Consider the following 17,939-nt stretch of genomic DNA (forward strand, 5'->3'; position numbering starts at 1 on the left):
TGGACGTGACTGAGAAACTGAACAATAACAGCAAGGGTTAAAAGGATATTTGTGTGCTGGCCTGGGAGCGGGGCAAGGAGCCCAATAGAGGGCCAAGTCCATAGTATGTTTGAAAAAGAGGCTCAAGATTCCAAATACGTGGCTTACAGATAAACTTCGGCAGGAAGAGAAACATCCTCGCGGCACATACATCACTAGAAGAGGCAGGGGTGGGAGAAGGCTGTTTGTCATCTCCCATCACTCTCTGCCCTCCTCTGTGAAGAGTGGGGGCCTCGCCTCCCAGCCCCAGAACACAGAGGCAATGAGTCAACTCTCTAAGGCATCTGGAAGGTGACTAAGCATCCTTTTCGATTGCCTCTGTGCTAAAGAGATGGGTTTGTTTACTCTCAAATCTTGAGTTTCCTTTCATGTAAAAAGAAGAAAGCCGGAAATATCCTGCAGGATTTTCAAATGGATTACATTCATATAATTTTCTAGGGATACTGTTGGAAGGATTTTTTCCCTTTCCCTTAAAGAGGAAAGGCTCATTAAAGAAAATGGGGCAGGGCAAGAGAAGCCAGAAGATAAGATGGTGAAGGGATGAACATATCAGCGTAGGGAGTTGCTAAAAGGTCTTGCAGGCCTGGCTTTGACACAAGCCACAGAACAGTCTAGAACATCTTTGGTATTGGCTCTGATAACTGTAGAACACGCAATCCTTGGCGACTTTTTTTTTTTTTTTGTCACATAAAGCAGAACACAGCAAAATAATAATGATAATAACAGTAATGCCACTTACTTTGTGCAAACGCCTCCTGTACGTCTCCCCCTACCCCCGTAAGTGAGTCCTGAGGCATGTGGGTCGGGGTGGAGCAGGCGGACGCGGACCGCACCGGCATGGGGATGGGCCTGCTGATGGTGTGGCTAGGGGAGGAGCGGGGGGAGCCTGCCCCCTGGGTCTGGAGAGACAAGGCAAGTCATTAATTTGTTTTCCCCAAGAAGATGCCAAATGCCCTTCCCAGTGCCTCTGTTAAATGTTAAAAACTGTGACAATGGAATTCCAAAGCGAGTTGAAGTTCTAGGTCATGGGGATGGCAATGCTCAACCTGAGATGCAGGTGCAGTTTAGGACCTTACTGGACATGGTCTGAAATTTGGGTTACAAACTGAAAGCTGAGATTATTAGTACCACATTCACTGTTCTACGTAATATATGAGATGTTTGCCCACGTAATGAAACTACTGTTAAGCGGTGATAATTTCAAGGTGTTTATTTACTCCTTGAAAGAAGATCTATACAGAATAAAAAGACATTAGGAAGAAATTTAAATATAAACTCAGAGACTATTTGGGATGGATGTGGTATATTGCTCTTCCTAAATTTTCAACCAGTCTGTCCTGCCATCATCTGCAGAGGATAATTTATAGTGCCTATCATATCATGCCATATTGTGTGTATTAAGTCTCAAATTAAGACTCAAATGAGGTGTAAATTGTTTAGTCCCTACTTTACAGGAAAAGTTGACTGTTGAACTGCTCTGATTCAGGGATTCAAATGAGGATGAGAAACATCGAAATTTTGGTTTCCAGTTTGGGGATAATGCTTCCTATAGGAATTGTCTTTCTCTTCACCTATGAAAAGGCAATATTCTAGCAGTAAGAACAGTGGGATTTAAAAATGAGTGAAGAAAAAGGAGAAAGCAACTTAAAAGTCATTTATCTCCTCACTCCAACCCTCAGCAGGAAATCATTCTGAGACTTGTCACACCTTGATTTTCATAGGTTCGGCTCTACAGTGAGGTCTCTTGGAATCATTATCTGTTTTAATAATTAGTTTACAAAGCCAGTCAAGTCAGCACAAACATGAAAATGTAAGATGTGCATATATAACAGATTAGATGTTCACATAAATTGCGCTCCAGCCCATTGGGGCTGGCCAGGGAGAGTGAGGACTGTTTCACAGCAAGCTCCAGAGATTCATCATCACCCCATTCAAACCCCAGACATGCACCACCAAAGCAGCGCTCTCGAGTATTCCATTTAGGTCTTTGCTGTGGGTTCAGCTGCTTGCAGTTAAAACACACAACATCAATCCTGTAAAATGCCATGCTGTTAGCTTTCCAGGGCTCCAGCATCACACATAAAATCTAATCTATAAATTGAGAAAAATCCAGAATTAAAAATGAAGCAAAACAGAAAATAACTCATGTGATGCTTGAGGCGCTGAGGATTCCACTCTTTCACTCACAACAGTACCTTGGAGTGGCCCATGAGGCCCAGAGAAGTGAAGTTTGCGTGCTGGTGATGCTTTGCAGCCCCTTGCCCCAGCCTTCTCCAGGATGGACCTGGTTTCCCCTAGTGAATTTGGGCAGCTCAAGGTCATTACGGTAGACTCCTCTGCTGATGAGTTACCTGGACACCTCTCTGCATCTCACACCAATAGGTGGTGACTTCACTTTTGAGTCATGCTTCACCATGTACAAAAGGTTTTCACATACATTCCCACTGGTGTCTCTCCATGACCTACTGAAGTAGGTCCCATTATGTTAAATGTGCCGTCAGGGACCACAATGCTCAGAGAGGTGAAAACAATTGTCCAGGAGATGGGGCTAGAGTGTCTGGGCTGGGGCCTGAGCCCAGGTGCTCTGCCTGCCCTGGGCTGTGGATGGCCTGGATGGCCTATGGCTGGTGGAGGGTCCCTAAAGGAGACAAGTGTTGGTCAGTTCCCCTGAGGTCAGGCACCTCTCCCTGGCAACCCTCCTGTGCATCCTTTCCAAGACAGGGCCCTTGGCAGGGCTCCTTGCCCCTTCTCATCTGTTTTCTTTACCAAGGACCCAGATGCAGCTGGCAGGAGGGACTGGCCATAGGAAGCTGGACGGGGGGTGGAAGAAAAAGCCTTCTCTTGGCTACACAGGGTGGGTTACCTTCTCTACCCTGGAAGTCACATCCTCTTCTATGACAGGAGGTTCACAATAATAATAAAACTCCACTCTTTTATGCAATTTATAGTCTCTAGAGCATTTCGGCATGCCTTAGTTTGCTTTATTCTCTCACTAATAAGAGCTAGGCATGACAGTAGCTTATGTCTCAATAGCAACTGATAGTCTAGAAAGCACCTTAATCCCATCTATTTCACTTAATCCTCTCAACAACCACTTGAGGTATGAGTACTCCCATTTTTCAGGTTAGCAAGCTGAGGCTCAGAGGTCATAATTACCCAAGGTCTCTGAGCTAGTGAAGGATAGAGGTTGAATGGACCCTCGGCCTTTAGGCCACAAGGCCAGGGTTTTCCTACATCACCACAGCTACTTCTCAGGATTATGGGCACTGGGACCAACCTTCGCATGCTTCCATCGCTGTTGCAAAACATACTGTCACCAATGTTGAAAGGGTGAGCTACCTAAAGGCTCGGAAGACGTAGGACAAGGATGCACTGGGGAGTGTGTCGGAGCAGTGGTCTAGGGCTCTCTGCTGGGCCATGCAGTAGTACCTTCTAGTTACCGGCTCATGGGGAGCAGTGTGAGTGCCAGAGTGGCAGAAGAGCCTTCGGGCTGTTTATCAATCAGTTTAGAAACACAGGCCCCCCAGTCTCTTATCTGCAAATGTGAAATCCAATGGGCTACACGTGTTGTTTCCTAACTGCTATGAGGCTGCTTACATGGTATCTGCACTGTACTGAGTTTCTAAAACCAGATTCTGAGTTCTGGAGCATCTCTGGACCCAGTGATTTTGGATATGGGGCTGTGGGCCTGTGTTTCAGTATCTGATGTTACTGGGGCTGCAGTGCATGCTAGCCCTGCTCACACCTGTGCCACCGGGCTCTCTACCATATGATGTTCCCGGGGCTGCTGCTGCAAGGTACCACAGGGCACCATGCCACCTTTGGGTACCACACTGGCCTCCGCTCTCCTTGCTTAACTCCATGTCTCCAAAGCCAACTTTCCCTACCCCTTTTTGCCTGTATCCTGTCTTCAAAACTCCCATGAGTAGTCTTGTGTTAAGAGAAAAATAACAGACTGTGGTTATGCGTTAAGGGAAAAACAATTGACTGAGTCTAAATTACACCTATGTGTGAATGACTAACAGCTACTATCTCCTAAATGAATCTCTAATTGGTGCAATTACAAGCAGTCTGACTGTGTGAAGAAATTAGGTGGATGATTCGGTGCTGAAGAAAAGATTCAGCTGCATCTTTTCCCCAGTCATGACTAGCCTTTACCCAGACCTGGGGGTAGAATCCTGGCTCCCTGGGTTATCAGGGCCCACCTCCCTATGTTAGCACACTGGCCAATTTGAGGCATAGTAGATGCCAGGGACTTGGCTGGTGGCTCAGATGGTAAAGCATCTGCCTGCAACGCGGGAGACCTGGGTTTGATCCTTGGGTCAGGAAGATCCCCTGAAGAAGGGAATGGCAACCCACTCCAGTATTCTTGCCTGGAGAATTCCATGGATGCAGCCCAGCAGGCTACAGTCCATGCTATCACGAAGAGTGACTAACACTTTCACTTTCAGACTTACTGCTGGGAACGCCAGCTCGGGCCTTCCTGACTGCTGTTCTTACTGGACCACTAGCAAGAGTGAATATGGTACAGCAACATTTTCACAGGTGTATCCTGTAGAGAACTGTGGCCTCTGGCCTGGTCATGAGGCATGGCTGTTGGGTAACAACTTTAGAAGAGTTAGAGTGAATAATCTCTGTGAACATCCTCTTTTGGAAATTACTCAGTGATTAATGGGGCAAAAACTTAAGGGACAATGGTCCATGCGGATCAATATATAGATTTCAAATTCCTGAGGAGAGAGTTGATTTATGGAAGAAGGAAACCATTCATCATACTTGGCAAATTTAAAATAGCTCTCTTCCCAGAGAATAAATGAAAAATTCATTTCTACCCTCCATTCTCTGAGAATCCACTCAACCTGCTGTTGTATCAATTTTTAAAAAGTCTGACAAGATCCATAAATTTTCTGATTTCTTTCCAGGAAGGATTTGGGTGTCCACTCCATCCCAGAAAGGAAGGAGGCTTCAGGGGAAGTGCCCAGTGTCACTTTGTGGAACCAGCACTGTCTGGAGGAATGGCCGAGCAGATGGTCAAGAGACAAGGGGAGGTGGTACTGTGGACTCTCCCCTACCCAGGTCACCCGCTCCCCGAAAGTCAGCCTCTCGGGTTTGGTGGAGAATGCAGCGCAGTCAGGCCTGCCTGATTTTACGTGGCTGCCTGTTTAGTGACATCCAACCCTCTTCTCATCCTTTCTTGCAAACCACCCTGATTATCATCACAGGGCTTCATGTGGGGATGCAGATGAGGGGCCTAATTCTGATTGGTCAGACAGGAGGCACCAGGGGCCTTGCGTCTTACAGCAGAGATTTCCAGGCAGAAAAGAGGAAGCACTGTGGGAGACAGGAGAACATTCCAGGGCTTGGAATACCAGGGAAAGGCTTGGGGAGTCTGCGGGGTACTGCAGACATGCTGGGGAAGCCAGTGGGGTTGATACACCAGGCTTGCTGTGAGGAGTGGAAAAGATGAAGCTGGAAAGAGCTGGAGCCAGGTGTGGGGGCCTGCAGTGTCATTAAAGGGGCTTAGCCTTTATCCTGAACTAGAGGATCATTTTGTAAGGGTTTTTAAGCAGAGAAGCAATTTTTACTTTTCGAGAATTAGTTAACAATCCCTAATTTAAAAGAAGTGTGAGAGAAAGAGAGAAAGAGAAGGAGGAGAGAGACAGAGAGAAGAGGAGAATAGAGAGAGAGAGAAGAGGAGAAGAGAGAGAGAGAGAGGCTGGGGAGGTATGGTTTTGAACACAGATTTCAGTCGTAATATTACAGTCGATTACTTCTGATGTGAATCAGCCCCACCCCTATTCATTCTTGATCACTTCACTACTCCATAGGCTGCCCACCAGAGAGGACGAGCAGGGGAGACGATGGAAGGTGAACCGAAACTGGTAAAATCTATGATTTCTGACCTGTGCATATTTCACAGTGTTTGGAAGAGGCAGGAACCTAAGTGACCACGATTTCCCCAGTGAATTGGGCCATTCAGTTGCAAACAGAGAATAGAATAGAGCAGGAGATGGAACTGGGAATGATGTGTGATGTTCTTCCCCTGACTGACACACTTAGCTAATGTGAGAAAGAGTATGTGTGTGTGTGTGTGTGTGTGTGTGTGTTTGTAAAATGTGGGACAAACTAGAAAAGCTCTTATATTCTGGTGTATATGGGTACACATACATGCATACATTTATCCTTATATCTTATATGCACAGAGCATTTTACAAAGTGCTTTTACATCCATTATCTTTTTGAATCTTTACAACAAGCCTGAGAACCATGTATTATCAGTATGTTTGAGATAAATTGCTAGGAAGTTCATTGACTTACTCAAGATCTTAGAGCTTGGACCACCATAACTCAGGGCTAACTCCAGTAATCTTTCTAAGAAAATTATTATTGAGATTCTACTTTCTGAACTCAAAGTCAGGATACTTGACTTTAGACCAGGTCATGGTATTTGGCACTGGAAAGATACTAGAAACTCGGGAACATACCGTCACTGCTATTATATCCCAGCCGCCTTCATTATTAAACTTTTTATGAGTGTTCTTTTTATGGTTCCTTCAATAAATCTTAAAAATACACAAAGAAGAAAGAGGGTAGGATAGTTTCGACTCAAGTTTGTAAAAAAATTTATTGCTTATGAGACCATAATCATCATCATATTATATTACAGGCACTATTTCTTTTTTTAAAAAATTCATGTTCTCTCCTCAAGGGGAATAAATTCATGCATTACCTCGAACAAGAAACAGTATAAGTAGGAATTATATATACCAGTATAATAAAATACATTGAACCACACAGACTTATGATAAAGCAAGTAGAGGTTATTAAATCAAGCACAATTTGTTGTGTGTGGTGTCTTAAATCTGATTTTACAAAGAGACTGTCCCCAGAGGGGAGAGGCTCATAAATAAAAACAGAATTTAGAAGCAGACGCCAGACTAAAACTTCTAAATTCTCTCCTTAGATCATGTTATACTACGAAAAGTCTATAAATTCAGATGGCATTTGTTTATTTCCTTGTAGAACTGCCTCTGCAGGACTGGGACATATGGGGTTCTGTCTTTAATTCTGACTGAAGGTCAGCATAAGAATCAGCCACATGAAATCTACTACTGCATGTGTCTGCTTTATTATTCACTCCTCCTCCAGTAAAGCTCTGAGTGAAATTTCCTTTTTATATTTTATGCCAACAGAAATTTTGGCCCCTTGAGGACTGACATTTCTGTTCTGATAAAACTACCAATTATGTTTTCCCTTTTTTGCCTCATTACTAGAAAGCTCAGAGTAAAACCCCTGTCCCTTAAGATAAGCATATTTGCATTTTCTTTAGTGTTTGATTTTTCTATTTCTATTTTATGAAGTCATTGTTTTTGTCTTTAGTTAGTTGTAAGCTGCCTTGGGTCCTTTTGGAAAAGAGGCTTGACTATAAGCAAAGACATGAGTAAGACTGTAAAGACTCCCCCGATCCAGACAATGCATTGCTGACATCTCTGGGTGTTGCCAATAGTGGTCCTTAACAACCTAGGCAGCGATAACCACTGCTGGCTGACATTCAGTGATGCTGCAGCTGTTGAGGGCTCAGCGGGGGAGGAGCTGGAGGGGAAGCAGGCAGTAATGCAGTAATGGACGCTGCCATGGTTTGGCTCTATGCATCCATCTGTTTATGAACGTCCTGGTCCACTGAGCCTTTCAAGAATGCGTTGCCTTGGAAATGGAAGAGAGAGGGTCCCCAAAGGACAATGGCTAAAGCCAGGCTGACTGACTGCAGGGTGGTTACCTTCTGCCTCCTCTAGGGGGAGTAAGGTTATAGTTGAGCTTTCTTTCTATTTTCTATGCACATGCTGAGTAAGAGACAGGAAAGAGGCTGTTTGCAGGAAAGAACCATGAGATGGCATTTTTCTTTACCATGATCTAAGTGTTTTGTATATACAATAGCAACACCCCAGGTATGAATTTATGGGCAATTATACAGGCAGCAAATGTATGTCCTTTACCCAGGGGGGCTGTCTCATTAAAATTTGACTTCAGTTTAGTGAAGTAACTTTGTTCACAAAATACAAATAATGTAATACATTGTCTTTATTGTCTGACATTACAGATTCGTTTTACACTTTCCTTTTTTTTTTTTTTACAGACCATGGGAATGAAGGGTAAAAATGTGTCCAGCATTTTGCAAACATTCTTTGTTACACACAAACACGCACAATGAATAATAGGAAAGAGAATACAGAAGAATGAAAGTGTACGTTGAAATCAGACAGGCTGTGGTTGTCATGGATCCATGGAAATAATGTCAAACTTTCTGATAAGACCGGCAGGTGGGATATATTGTCATACACAGCTCGGTACATGCACTGGAAACGAAAGCTGCTTTTATTTTGCTTTTGTTTTATTCTTATTGTATTTTGAGCACGTTGCTCCCTCTGCTGGCTTCTGCACCAGGCCACGTGGTCAGACAGAGGGCTTCAGTTCAGCTACAGTTAGAGAGCCACAGGGTTCATATTTCCAGGAAAGATGTATGTAACCCCTTGTGAACTCCCAGAGCAGAAAGGTGCTTGGTGATAAGAGAAAGGCTGAAAGTTACCTATTCTTTGGAGATGATCGTCAACCAACGGTAGGTATATTCTAGTCTGAGAAGTGAACAGTTGGAGTTCAGTCTTTCTCTTATTAGACTGAGAGCTTAATGGTGAGCAGTGGGGAACAGGGCTCAGTAATTAGGCAATGAGAGGAGATGTAATTGGCTGGTTTTTACACCTTTTCAGTAAAATGGAAACTGAACTGAACATTCATAGGATGAGAGGAGGTTGAGGTTAGCTTCTGAGTGCTAACTGAGGTAGAACCTCAGTGGGTTCCACCTAACGGACCATTAGTAATTGTGTTGAGTGTCTTTCTATTAAGAGAAGGGTCTGATCAATGACCCAGAAAAAGCATGAGACTGGTTTGAAACTTAGACCCTGGAGATCTAAAGAGTTTCCAACAAATTAAATGTGTCCCCTGCTCTAAAAGATGTAATAGCTCTTCTTTTGATGTTGATGGTAGTTATAGTTATAAAAAATGCTAAATTTTATGTGTCTCAATTCAAGCACTACATTGAAAAGGAAGCAAATTAGTATAATTTTTTTTTCTCTTTCCAAACTGAAGCATGAACATACATTAGAGGCAAAAGCAATGAGAAAAACGGCAGGACGGCAGGCCCCTCCAACTGTTAGTTAAGACCTGCAGTAGGGCACATAACTTACTCCCTGCTTCAATTCTTCTTCCTACAGAAAGATTGAATCAATAATGGTTAGGTTACCCAGGGTTCCAATAACAGCATGTACACAGTGGAAGGAATAAAGGCGGGGGAAACCAAGCCTCTTCTACCTTGGTTACTTAGAGTTCCAAGTCTCTTTAGGTATTTGAAACTATGGACCTGTCTCTTCCCTCCATGTATCCAGTCATCTTTCAACATGATTTCTCTCTTTATCCTGCAACTGGTACATCCTGATGGAATAGAATACACTCAGGCTAAAGTGATGCCGAGATGACTGGTGGTAAATAGACTCCTCTCCCATTAGTGACAGAAGCATAGAAATAGAACCAAAGGGCTGTTTTCAGTTCCCTGTCATTCGGTGACGGGAAAGATGGGACAGGCCCACTTTATTTGGTATATTTGGGGGAAAAAAACCAGAAAGAGCTGTCTGGATCATCAAACGAGATAATAGGGCAGAAACAGCAAGAGGTTATTGATTATCTGGTCCTGTCTTAACATGGACTTCCCTGCTGGCTCAGATGGTAAAGAATCTGTCTGCACTGCAGGAGACACAGGTTTGATCCCCGGTTCAGGAAGATCCCCTGGAGAAGGGAATGGCGACCCACCCCAGTATTTTTGCCTGAGAATTCCATGGACAGAGGATAGATAGTACAACAAAAACTGAATTTTATACTTTATATGTCTGATACAATGAAAAGTAAATTTTGTTCAGTAAAGATAAAGCATTTCCGATACTGATGGCAGGAAAGGTCGACTACAGGAATAAAGAATAAGGAAAAGAAAAGAAAAAAAAAGTGTTACATTTACATCAGTGCCTGGGAGACAGCAGGTTTCAACAAATATCTGTTAACTGTTCTTTAAGTTTTGAAATTAAAAAATAAATACATAAAAGAAATAAAGGAAGGGAGAGAGAAAGAAAAGTAAGAAAGAGAAAGGGAAAGAAAAGAAGGGAAAGGAAAGGGAAGAAAGAAAGAAAAGGAAAGAAAGAAAAAATACAGAAACAATAAATGATGGGGTGTCAGGGTTGTAGGGGAGCCATAGATTGAAAGATAGGACACCTTGTCTTGCAAGTGAGCTGTCCCAGAGACTTTGTGTTGCTCTAAGATAAGCTTTAGTTCTTGCCTTTGGCATGTCACTGGCTCATGCTTATTTACATCAGGCAGGACGACCACAGACCAGTGAAATGTCCACGGGAGCCATCAGGGACATGCGGCCATACGAGTCTACTTTTGAGTTGAAATGCAAATTGTGCACCCTGACGAAGGGACTAAGATTTATGAAAGAGGGAATGCCAGTTCCCAATGAGAATTATTATTATAACACTCTGCATACCATCTTATTACATGCTCCACTTGTAGAAAAGTGAAGGAGATATTCCCATTTACGGTTTGCATTTGAAACCCAGAGAAATTATGTGACTTGCTGCTAAAGCCACACAGATTTGATAACATTTACTGAAATGAAAAAAGTTACTCCGTTTAATAAAACTATAATCACCAAAATTATTTTAATGTCTGTGTCTTCATTTTCTGAATTAGATATGAGCTTCTGTTCAGTTTAGTCAGAACTGCTGAAAGCTATGAAATGTAAAATATTTTTGAATAAATTCAGTTTTAGTAATATTACTTTCAAGGACAAAAGGAACTGGAAATGAGCCAACTGGAAATAACTTATGCCATGAAGGTCCTCAGTAGTCAGATAAGAATGAGCCCTACAATTGATGTTATTATTTGGTGTGTCTAAGAAAAGATACTAAAACTGAGTTTGAAACCACTTTTTGGGGGAGGAAATCACATTTATAGTAATTGGAAAAACCATTGCACATTAGGTGCAAATTTTAAAATTTATTTTATTAATTAAATTTTTTTTTCTTTTTTTACAAATGCCATAGTCATAGGTCTAGGAAATAGCTATGTGAAACATCTTACCTTTAGTAGTTTCATGAGACCTTCTAACTGGACCATTAGCTCTCTCCGGCTCTCCTGGAGGGCAGACATTCTCTGCTCCAGCTCGTCCTTGCGCTGTCTAAGAAAGAAGTAGTCGTTGTTGTTAGAAACAGCACTCAACCCACTGAGCTCATCACATTTCCCAGTCTTGGAGCAGTGGTGGACCACTAGAAAAAGGGCAACTCTGGGTCTCTGACATGGTTACCTGGCAGGGAAATGTCAAATGAATGAACAATTATAGCTTGTTAGTCATTTAGTCGTGTGTGACTCTTCCGGACCCCACAGACTGTAGCCTGCCAGGCTCCACTGTCCTTGGAATTCTCCAGGCAAGAATGCTGGAGTGGGTAGCCATTCCTTTCTCCAGAGAACCTTCCTGACCCAGGGACTGTACCCGAGTCTCTTGGAGAAGGAAATGGCAACCCACTCCAGTGTTCTTGCCTGGAGAATTCCATGGACAGAGGAGCCTGATGGACTACAGTCCATGGGTCCCTAAGAGTCACACATGACTTAGCGACTATCACTCACTCCTGCATTGCAAGCAGATTCTTTACCTTTTGAGATACCAGAGCAGCCAGGTGTATGTTTATTTGTTAAAAGTCACAGTAAAACAAAATTAAAATCCTATTGGATATTTACCCTCATCTATCCTGAATTAACCATTTAATAAAATATTTTCTGAATGCTTATTATGTCATGGGCTCTGTGCTGTGCCACTGGGTCCTCAGATAACAAACAAAACCCAAACAGCCACTGAAAAAGGCCAAACCCACAGATCCTCCAAGGCCAAGGACCCTCGTAAATCTCACAGAAAATACTGATTACTTTAGTGTCTGGAAATCAGATTCAGAAAAGTAAATTTTTCCTTTTTAAGAATTGTTCAATTCTTAGTATGCAGTGTGGTGCCTTTCAGAGGAGAACTTTTCCTTGTACATTGTTTTATAGTCGATCTAAATTTTCTGATTTGGGTTTGGCTGCTTAGAGTGAAGTCAGAAAAAAGGAGTTCCTACACAACTGTTGTAATAATCTACAAGATTTGTGTTTGCTTAACTTTGTTTTGCAAAACTTCTATCAGCTGTCAACAAGAATGAAAACCAGGAAGGACACAAATATGAATGATTCACATTTCTGAAGTATATTTTCCAAATCTATTTCAATCTCTTATTTCATGACTGTTAGTGAAAAAATGATATATACAAATTATTCCTTGCCCCGAGGGCTTCTAATTCTGAAATACTGGAAATTGTATTTTTAAAAATGTATGGATGCCTTAACCATACATGTGTTAATGTATGAATGGACATGTCTAGCCTCAATGACACAGGCATAATATTAAGTGGAGCTTATAGCAGGGACTCTGAAATGAGAAACGGACAACATAAAACTGTCACACTGGGTTAGGTCAGTGACTCATCCCGTTGAAAGATATTTTGTGGGAGGACAGGTGATGGATATAAATGAGACATTTCTAATTTGCTTTCATATAGGCTTTCTCTATAATGATTTATGAATTTGAAACTTATAAACATGTCACTTTTAAAATATTTTATATTTTTGGCTTTTATTGCTACTTAAAAGTTTATTTTGAGAGCAATCCTTCTGTTGATTTTGTTTATAATTGCCCCTTTTCTGAATCTTGAGGATAGGAACACCATAATTTTATAGACCTTAATGGTATCCTATTTTAGTCTTTTGTCTTGCTGGTCTGTAGAATTTTAATTCTGAAAAAGTCTTGCCCAACTCAACAGTATTCTTCAGCGACAACTCCATTAGCTGTTTTTTCCTTTGACCTTGTCTGCATGTTCCAGCTACATCCTCGGTAGGGCTAGGCAGAAGGTAGATAATGCTTCTGATTTATTTCCAGTTCTCTTCTAGATGCTGTTTTGTAATTTTTGGCCTTTTGAGAGCTAAAGGCCAAAAGCACTTTGAGAGGAAGGTTAAAGCAAACTCTTCAAATTATAGATAAGAAATATTAAAGGAAGCATCTAAAAACCATCAGAAAAAATTAACTTATAGTAATGTATAATTAATCAACATTGAAATAGCCTTATTTGTATTTATCTTAAGTGGTACTCTTCCAAAACATGACATTTACTCTTTCTGCATTGGATTGAAATAAAGAAAAAAAATTTTATTTAATAATGTCTTCTCTGTAAGTGTTTACACCAATGGTTACAAAATGTGGGTTTGATAACAGAAGTGAGGTACAGCCTCCAGTGTTCCAAGGAAAACTGAAAAGACCTGGACTAAATAGTGATTTATTTTCTTAGAGCTAAATAGATTTATCTCTAAAAGAATGCTTTTTATTCTGATATTCTGTCAGATTATTTTTAATTTTTTTGTGTTAAAACCTACTTTCTTTAGGAGAGTGTTGGGATAATAGGCAAAAATTTTAATATGAACTGTATATTGCTTAGTTGCTCAGTTGTATCTGACTCTTTGGACTGTATGACCCCATGGAATGTAGCCCACCAGGCACCTCTGTCCATGGAGATTCTCCAGGCAAGAATCCTGGAGTGGGTTGCCATACCCTCTTCCAGGGGATCTTCCTAACCCAGAGACTGAACCCAGGTCTCCCACATGGCAGGTGGATTCTTTACCATCTGAGCCCACCAGGGAAGGCTGAACTGTATATTAATAATAGATAATCATAATAAATATCAATATTAACTTTTCTGAGTTTGATGATGATACCATAGTTATAGAAGAAAATGTCTTTCTTTCTTCTTAGAAAATATATAATAAGTATTTAGGGGTAAAGCGTTTTGATGTCTACAGTTTACTCTCAAATGGCTCATCAAAAGTGTGTGTGTAGTTTACATACGTAAACATATATAGGGAGATAGAGAAGAGTGTGACAAAGTGTTTGCAATCTCTAGGTGACGCATAGAAGGGAGCCTTAATGTGATATTCTTAACACTCTTCTGTAGGTGTAAATTGTTTTTCAAAATAAAAAGTTGAAAAATATACTGCATTCAGGAAACATGCTAACAGGGGATGGTAGTTCAAAGATGTCATGATAGGGACTTTCCTGGTGGTCCAGTGATTAAGAATCTGGCAGCCAATGCAAGGGACACGAGTTTGATCCCTGGTCCAGGAAGATCCCGCCTGCCATGGAGCAACTAAGCCTTGCACCACAACTACCGGGCCTAAGCTCTAGAGCCTGTGGTCTGCCACAAGGGAAACCACTGCAACGAGAAGCCCGTGCACCACAACCAAGGGTAGCCCTTGCTTGCTGCAAACATAGAAGCTTGTGTGCTCCTCCCCAGAGGAGGCTGGGGGGCTACAGTCCGTGGGGTCTGAAAGAGTCAGACATGACTGAGGGACTAACCCTTTTCTTTCCCTATAATAGTAATGGCCATTCCCCCAGGTCTTTTACAGCAACTGTATGAGAGTGTGACAGTGTTAGGTACAGCTTAGTGCATAGGAGGCGTCTATGAAATGCCTGTCCTATAATGCTACTCAGTTGCCAGATCTGGGTTGTAAACTTGGCTTTCAGCTTTGTCATGTCGCATAAGGGAAATGCGATCATTTAGAAAGGTTGTGGTGCCCTTAAGATAAAAATAAACTATGTGTTCATGAAAAGCAAAGCACTGATCTTGCTGCCCTCATTTCCCTGGTAAAGAAATTTCTCCTGATGGCTTCTCAATAAGAGGCCCAGAAAAGCTATAATAGGTGGAGGAGACCTCTGTCAAAGCTACAAAAAGGAGCTCCTTTGGCAGCTTCACATGATCACCCCTTAGTGTGAACTCAAGGCCAAAGTAATAATTAGCAAGAGGTCACTGTTTTGGAACTCTTGAAAAGTATGAAATGACTAAACGATAAAACATCCAGAGCAGGGTTTCTGGGTATTTGTGAAACTTCCAAATTGTTAACGTGGTTAGCACAGTATAAGTGGTTCATCAATATCCAGAGAAATATCCTTCAAGGGAGGGTACTTATTCCAGGCAGAAGAATTGTGGAGAATATGGAATGCCTGCTAAGTCGCTCAAGTTGAGTCTGACTCTTTTGTGGCCCCTTGCACTGTAGCCTGCCAAGCTCCTCTGTCCATGGGATTTCCCAGGCAGAGATACTGGGGTGGGTTGCCATTTCCTCCTCCAGGGAATTTCTGGACCCAGGGATCGAACCCAGGTCTTCTGTGTCTTCTGCATTGGCAGGCAGATTCTTTACTGCTGAGCCACCTGGGAAGCCCGGCATGCAAATCTGCATGCATGCTAAGTCGCTTCAGTTGTGTCCAACTCTTTGTGACCCTTTGTAGCTCACCGGGCTCCTCTGTCCATGGGATTCTCCAGGCAAGAATACTGTGCCCTCCTCCACAGAATCTTCCTGACCCAGGGATTGAACTTGCGTCTCCTGCATTGACTGGTGTTTTTTTTTTTTTTTAAACCACCTGGGAAAGCTGGAGAATATGGAGGCAGGCAAGCAAATCAGCTCAGATGTAGGTGTTTCAGGTCTCAAGCCGGATGTGTGGGCCACCCTCTGATGGTGATGGCCAAAACTCTAGACGTTTCCCATAGAGCCAGACTCCTTAGTATGGCTTTAAACTCAGCTAGGGTCATGAGAGGGGTTCCCAGGTGGTGCTAGTGGTAAAGAATACGCCTGCCAATGGAGGAGATGTAAGAGACACAAATTTGATCCCTGGATTGGGACAATCCTGTGGAGGAGGGCATGGCAACCCACGCCAGTATTCTTGCCTGGCCAATGCCCATGGACAGAGGAGCCTGGCAGGCTATGGTCCATAGGGATGCAAAGAGTCAGACATGACTGAAACGACTTAGTTTCGGACTCAACTTGAGCGACTTAGGCATTCCATATTCTCCACAATTCTTCTGCCTGGAATAAGTACCCTCCCTTGAAGGATATTTCTCTGGATATTGATGAACCACTTATACTGTGCTAACCACGTTAACAATTTGGAAGTTTCACAGATACCCATTTCCTTCTCCAGGGGTTCTTCCCGACCCAGGGATTGAACCCAGGTCTCCTACATTGTAGGCAGATTCTTTACCGTCTGAGCCACCAGAGTAAGCAAGTGGCGCTCTAATGCTGACAAGGGGCGCTCTAATTTCTGAGCAGATGCATCTGTTCTTATTATAAAAAGTTAATAAGAGTTGGTTGCCTTGGAGTTAGATATACCTGAAGGACACTTGGCATCCAAACTGAAAGATGGAAAGAATGTTATACTTGCTGACTATGACTGCCTTGTGAAATATGACATTTCCACTAGGGAGTATCTTTGGGTTATGTTTGCATCGTTTTCCATTCAGACAGGTTTGGGTCAGTGCCATATTCAAGGCACGTTGGTAAGTCTGAAGCAGAGCCCCTGGTCTGACTCCTCTTGCACGTGCTCACAGTCCTGTTCCATGCCCTGCCGCTCTCTACAGTCTGAGGCTGAGAAGAACCCTGAAATTCAGGGGTGGAACCAAATGACCTTCTTCGGTCCTTTCCAAGAATATTTCATGATGACCAGCTAGGTGACACTAGGCCTTTAAATTCATTTGCAGAACAAGAAGGTGTGAGGATCTGTATAGAAAAATCTTAGGGACCAAGAGTTGGAGAGAATTTATGGGTCACAGATAAATTTCTTAATTTAAAAAGTGATGATTATTTAGTTCTTTACATGTCTGTTTTGTTGATCACTTTATCATAAACATATTGTTGATAGTGCAAATAACTAAAAAGTGTAGAGTTCAAATATTTTTTCCAGTAAGACAGACATAGAGAACAAACTAGCGGTTACCAGAGGGGAGAGAAAAGTGGGGGATGGGAAATACAGGGCTAGGCATTCAGAGGTACAAACTATTATGTATAAAATAACCCACAAGGATATATTGTACAACATGGGGAATATAGCCAATAGTTTATAAAAACCATAAATGAAGTATGGGGTTTCCCTGATGGCTCAGGTGGTAAAGAATCCACATGCAATGCAGGAGACCCAGGTTTGATCCCTGGGTTGGGAAGATCCCCTGCAGAAGGGAATGGCTATCCACTCCAGTATTCCTGCCTGGAGAATTCCATGAACAAAGGAGCCTGGAGGGCTACAATCCATGGGGTCACAGAGTCTGATGTGACTGAGCAAGTAAGCACACCCAGAACAAATTCCATAATATCATACTTACATAACTGACATCAACTATACTGCAATTAAAAAACAGAATGCACTATAAAAAACTTTTTTCTAGTGAAACATTTGGTTTTGGATCTGAAGAACACTGTGTCCTTTTCTCTGTGTCACAGAAAAAAGTAAAACGTAAACAGCTTCTTTTCCCAGACCCCCAAATCTCAGCAATTAGACGCGTGCTATAAGAATAAATCAAACAGACACTGGCAGCTACGGAGGCTGACGACCATTTTCCGGTGGACACGGTCAGATGGCATGGACGATCTCAAACACTGCCCTTCCTGAGATGCCCTGGGCTCCTTTTCTTACCTGAGGAGCCGCAGCTCTGCCAGCAGAGTGGGGTTCTGCTGCGCCTTCTCCGGCGTGGGCTGAGAAGCTTGTTCATGCTCTAGCCGCAGCCTCTGGATCTCCTGTAGGATTTCTCTTGGGAGAGAGGAGAAAGGAGAGAAACCCGGTCAGTTAACTTCTAGAACGTCCAGGATCTAACATGTAGGCTGATCAGGGCCACCAGAGCAAAGAAAGAAGGGGTCGTCCTATGTGTTGGAGCAAAACCTATCCTCATGAACTGATGGTGTTTATG

The 17,939-nt window shown here is 42.5% G+C and overlaps 1 protein-coding gene across 17 annotated transcripts in view; it reads right to left on the minus strand.

The window, feature by feature from the left end:
• The window catches only part of DTNA (dystrobrevin alpha), a 437,121-nt gene that overhangs the window by 15,883 nt on the left and 403,299 nt on the right, over positions 1–17,939 (minus strand). For 9 of the 17 annotated variants that reach the window (XM_005696994.3, XM_005696992.3, XM_013974260.2 and 6 more), the window contains 3 exons: positions 17,669–17,782; positions 11,221–11,317; positions 779–938 (listed from right to left, as the gene is read on the minus strand). In XM_005696994.3, coding sequence (XP_005697051.2) covers positions 779–938; positions 11,221–11,317; positions 17,669–17,782 — 371 coding nt within the window. Of the gene's footprint in view, positions 1–778; positions 939–8,100; positions 9,300–11,220; positions 11,318–17,668; positions 17,783–17,939 lie in introns of those variants that run through there. The other 8 variants (XM_013974258.2, XM_013974254.2, XM_013974248.2 and 5 more) reach the window with 2 other exon arrangements.

The sequence above is a fragment of the Capra hircus genome, chromosome 24, assembly GCF_001704415.2.
Source record: "Capra hircus breed San Clemente chromosome 24, ASM170441v1, whole genome shotgun sequence".
Lineage (NCBI taxonomy): Eukaryota > Metazoa > Chordata > Mammalia > Artiodactyla > Bovidae > Capra > Capra hircus.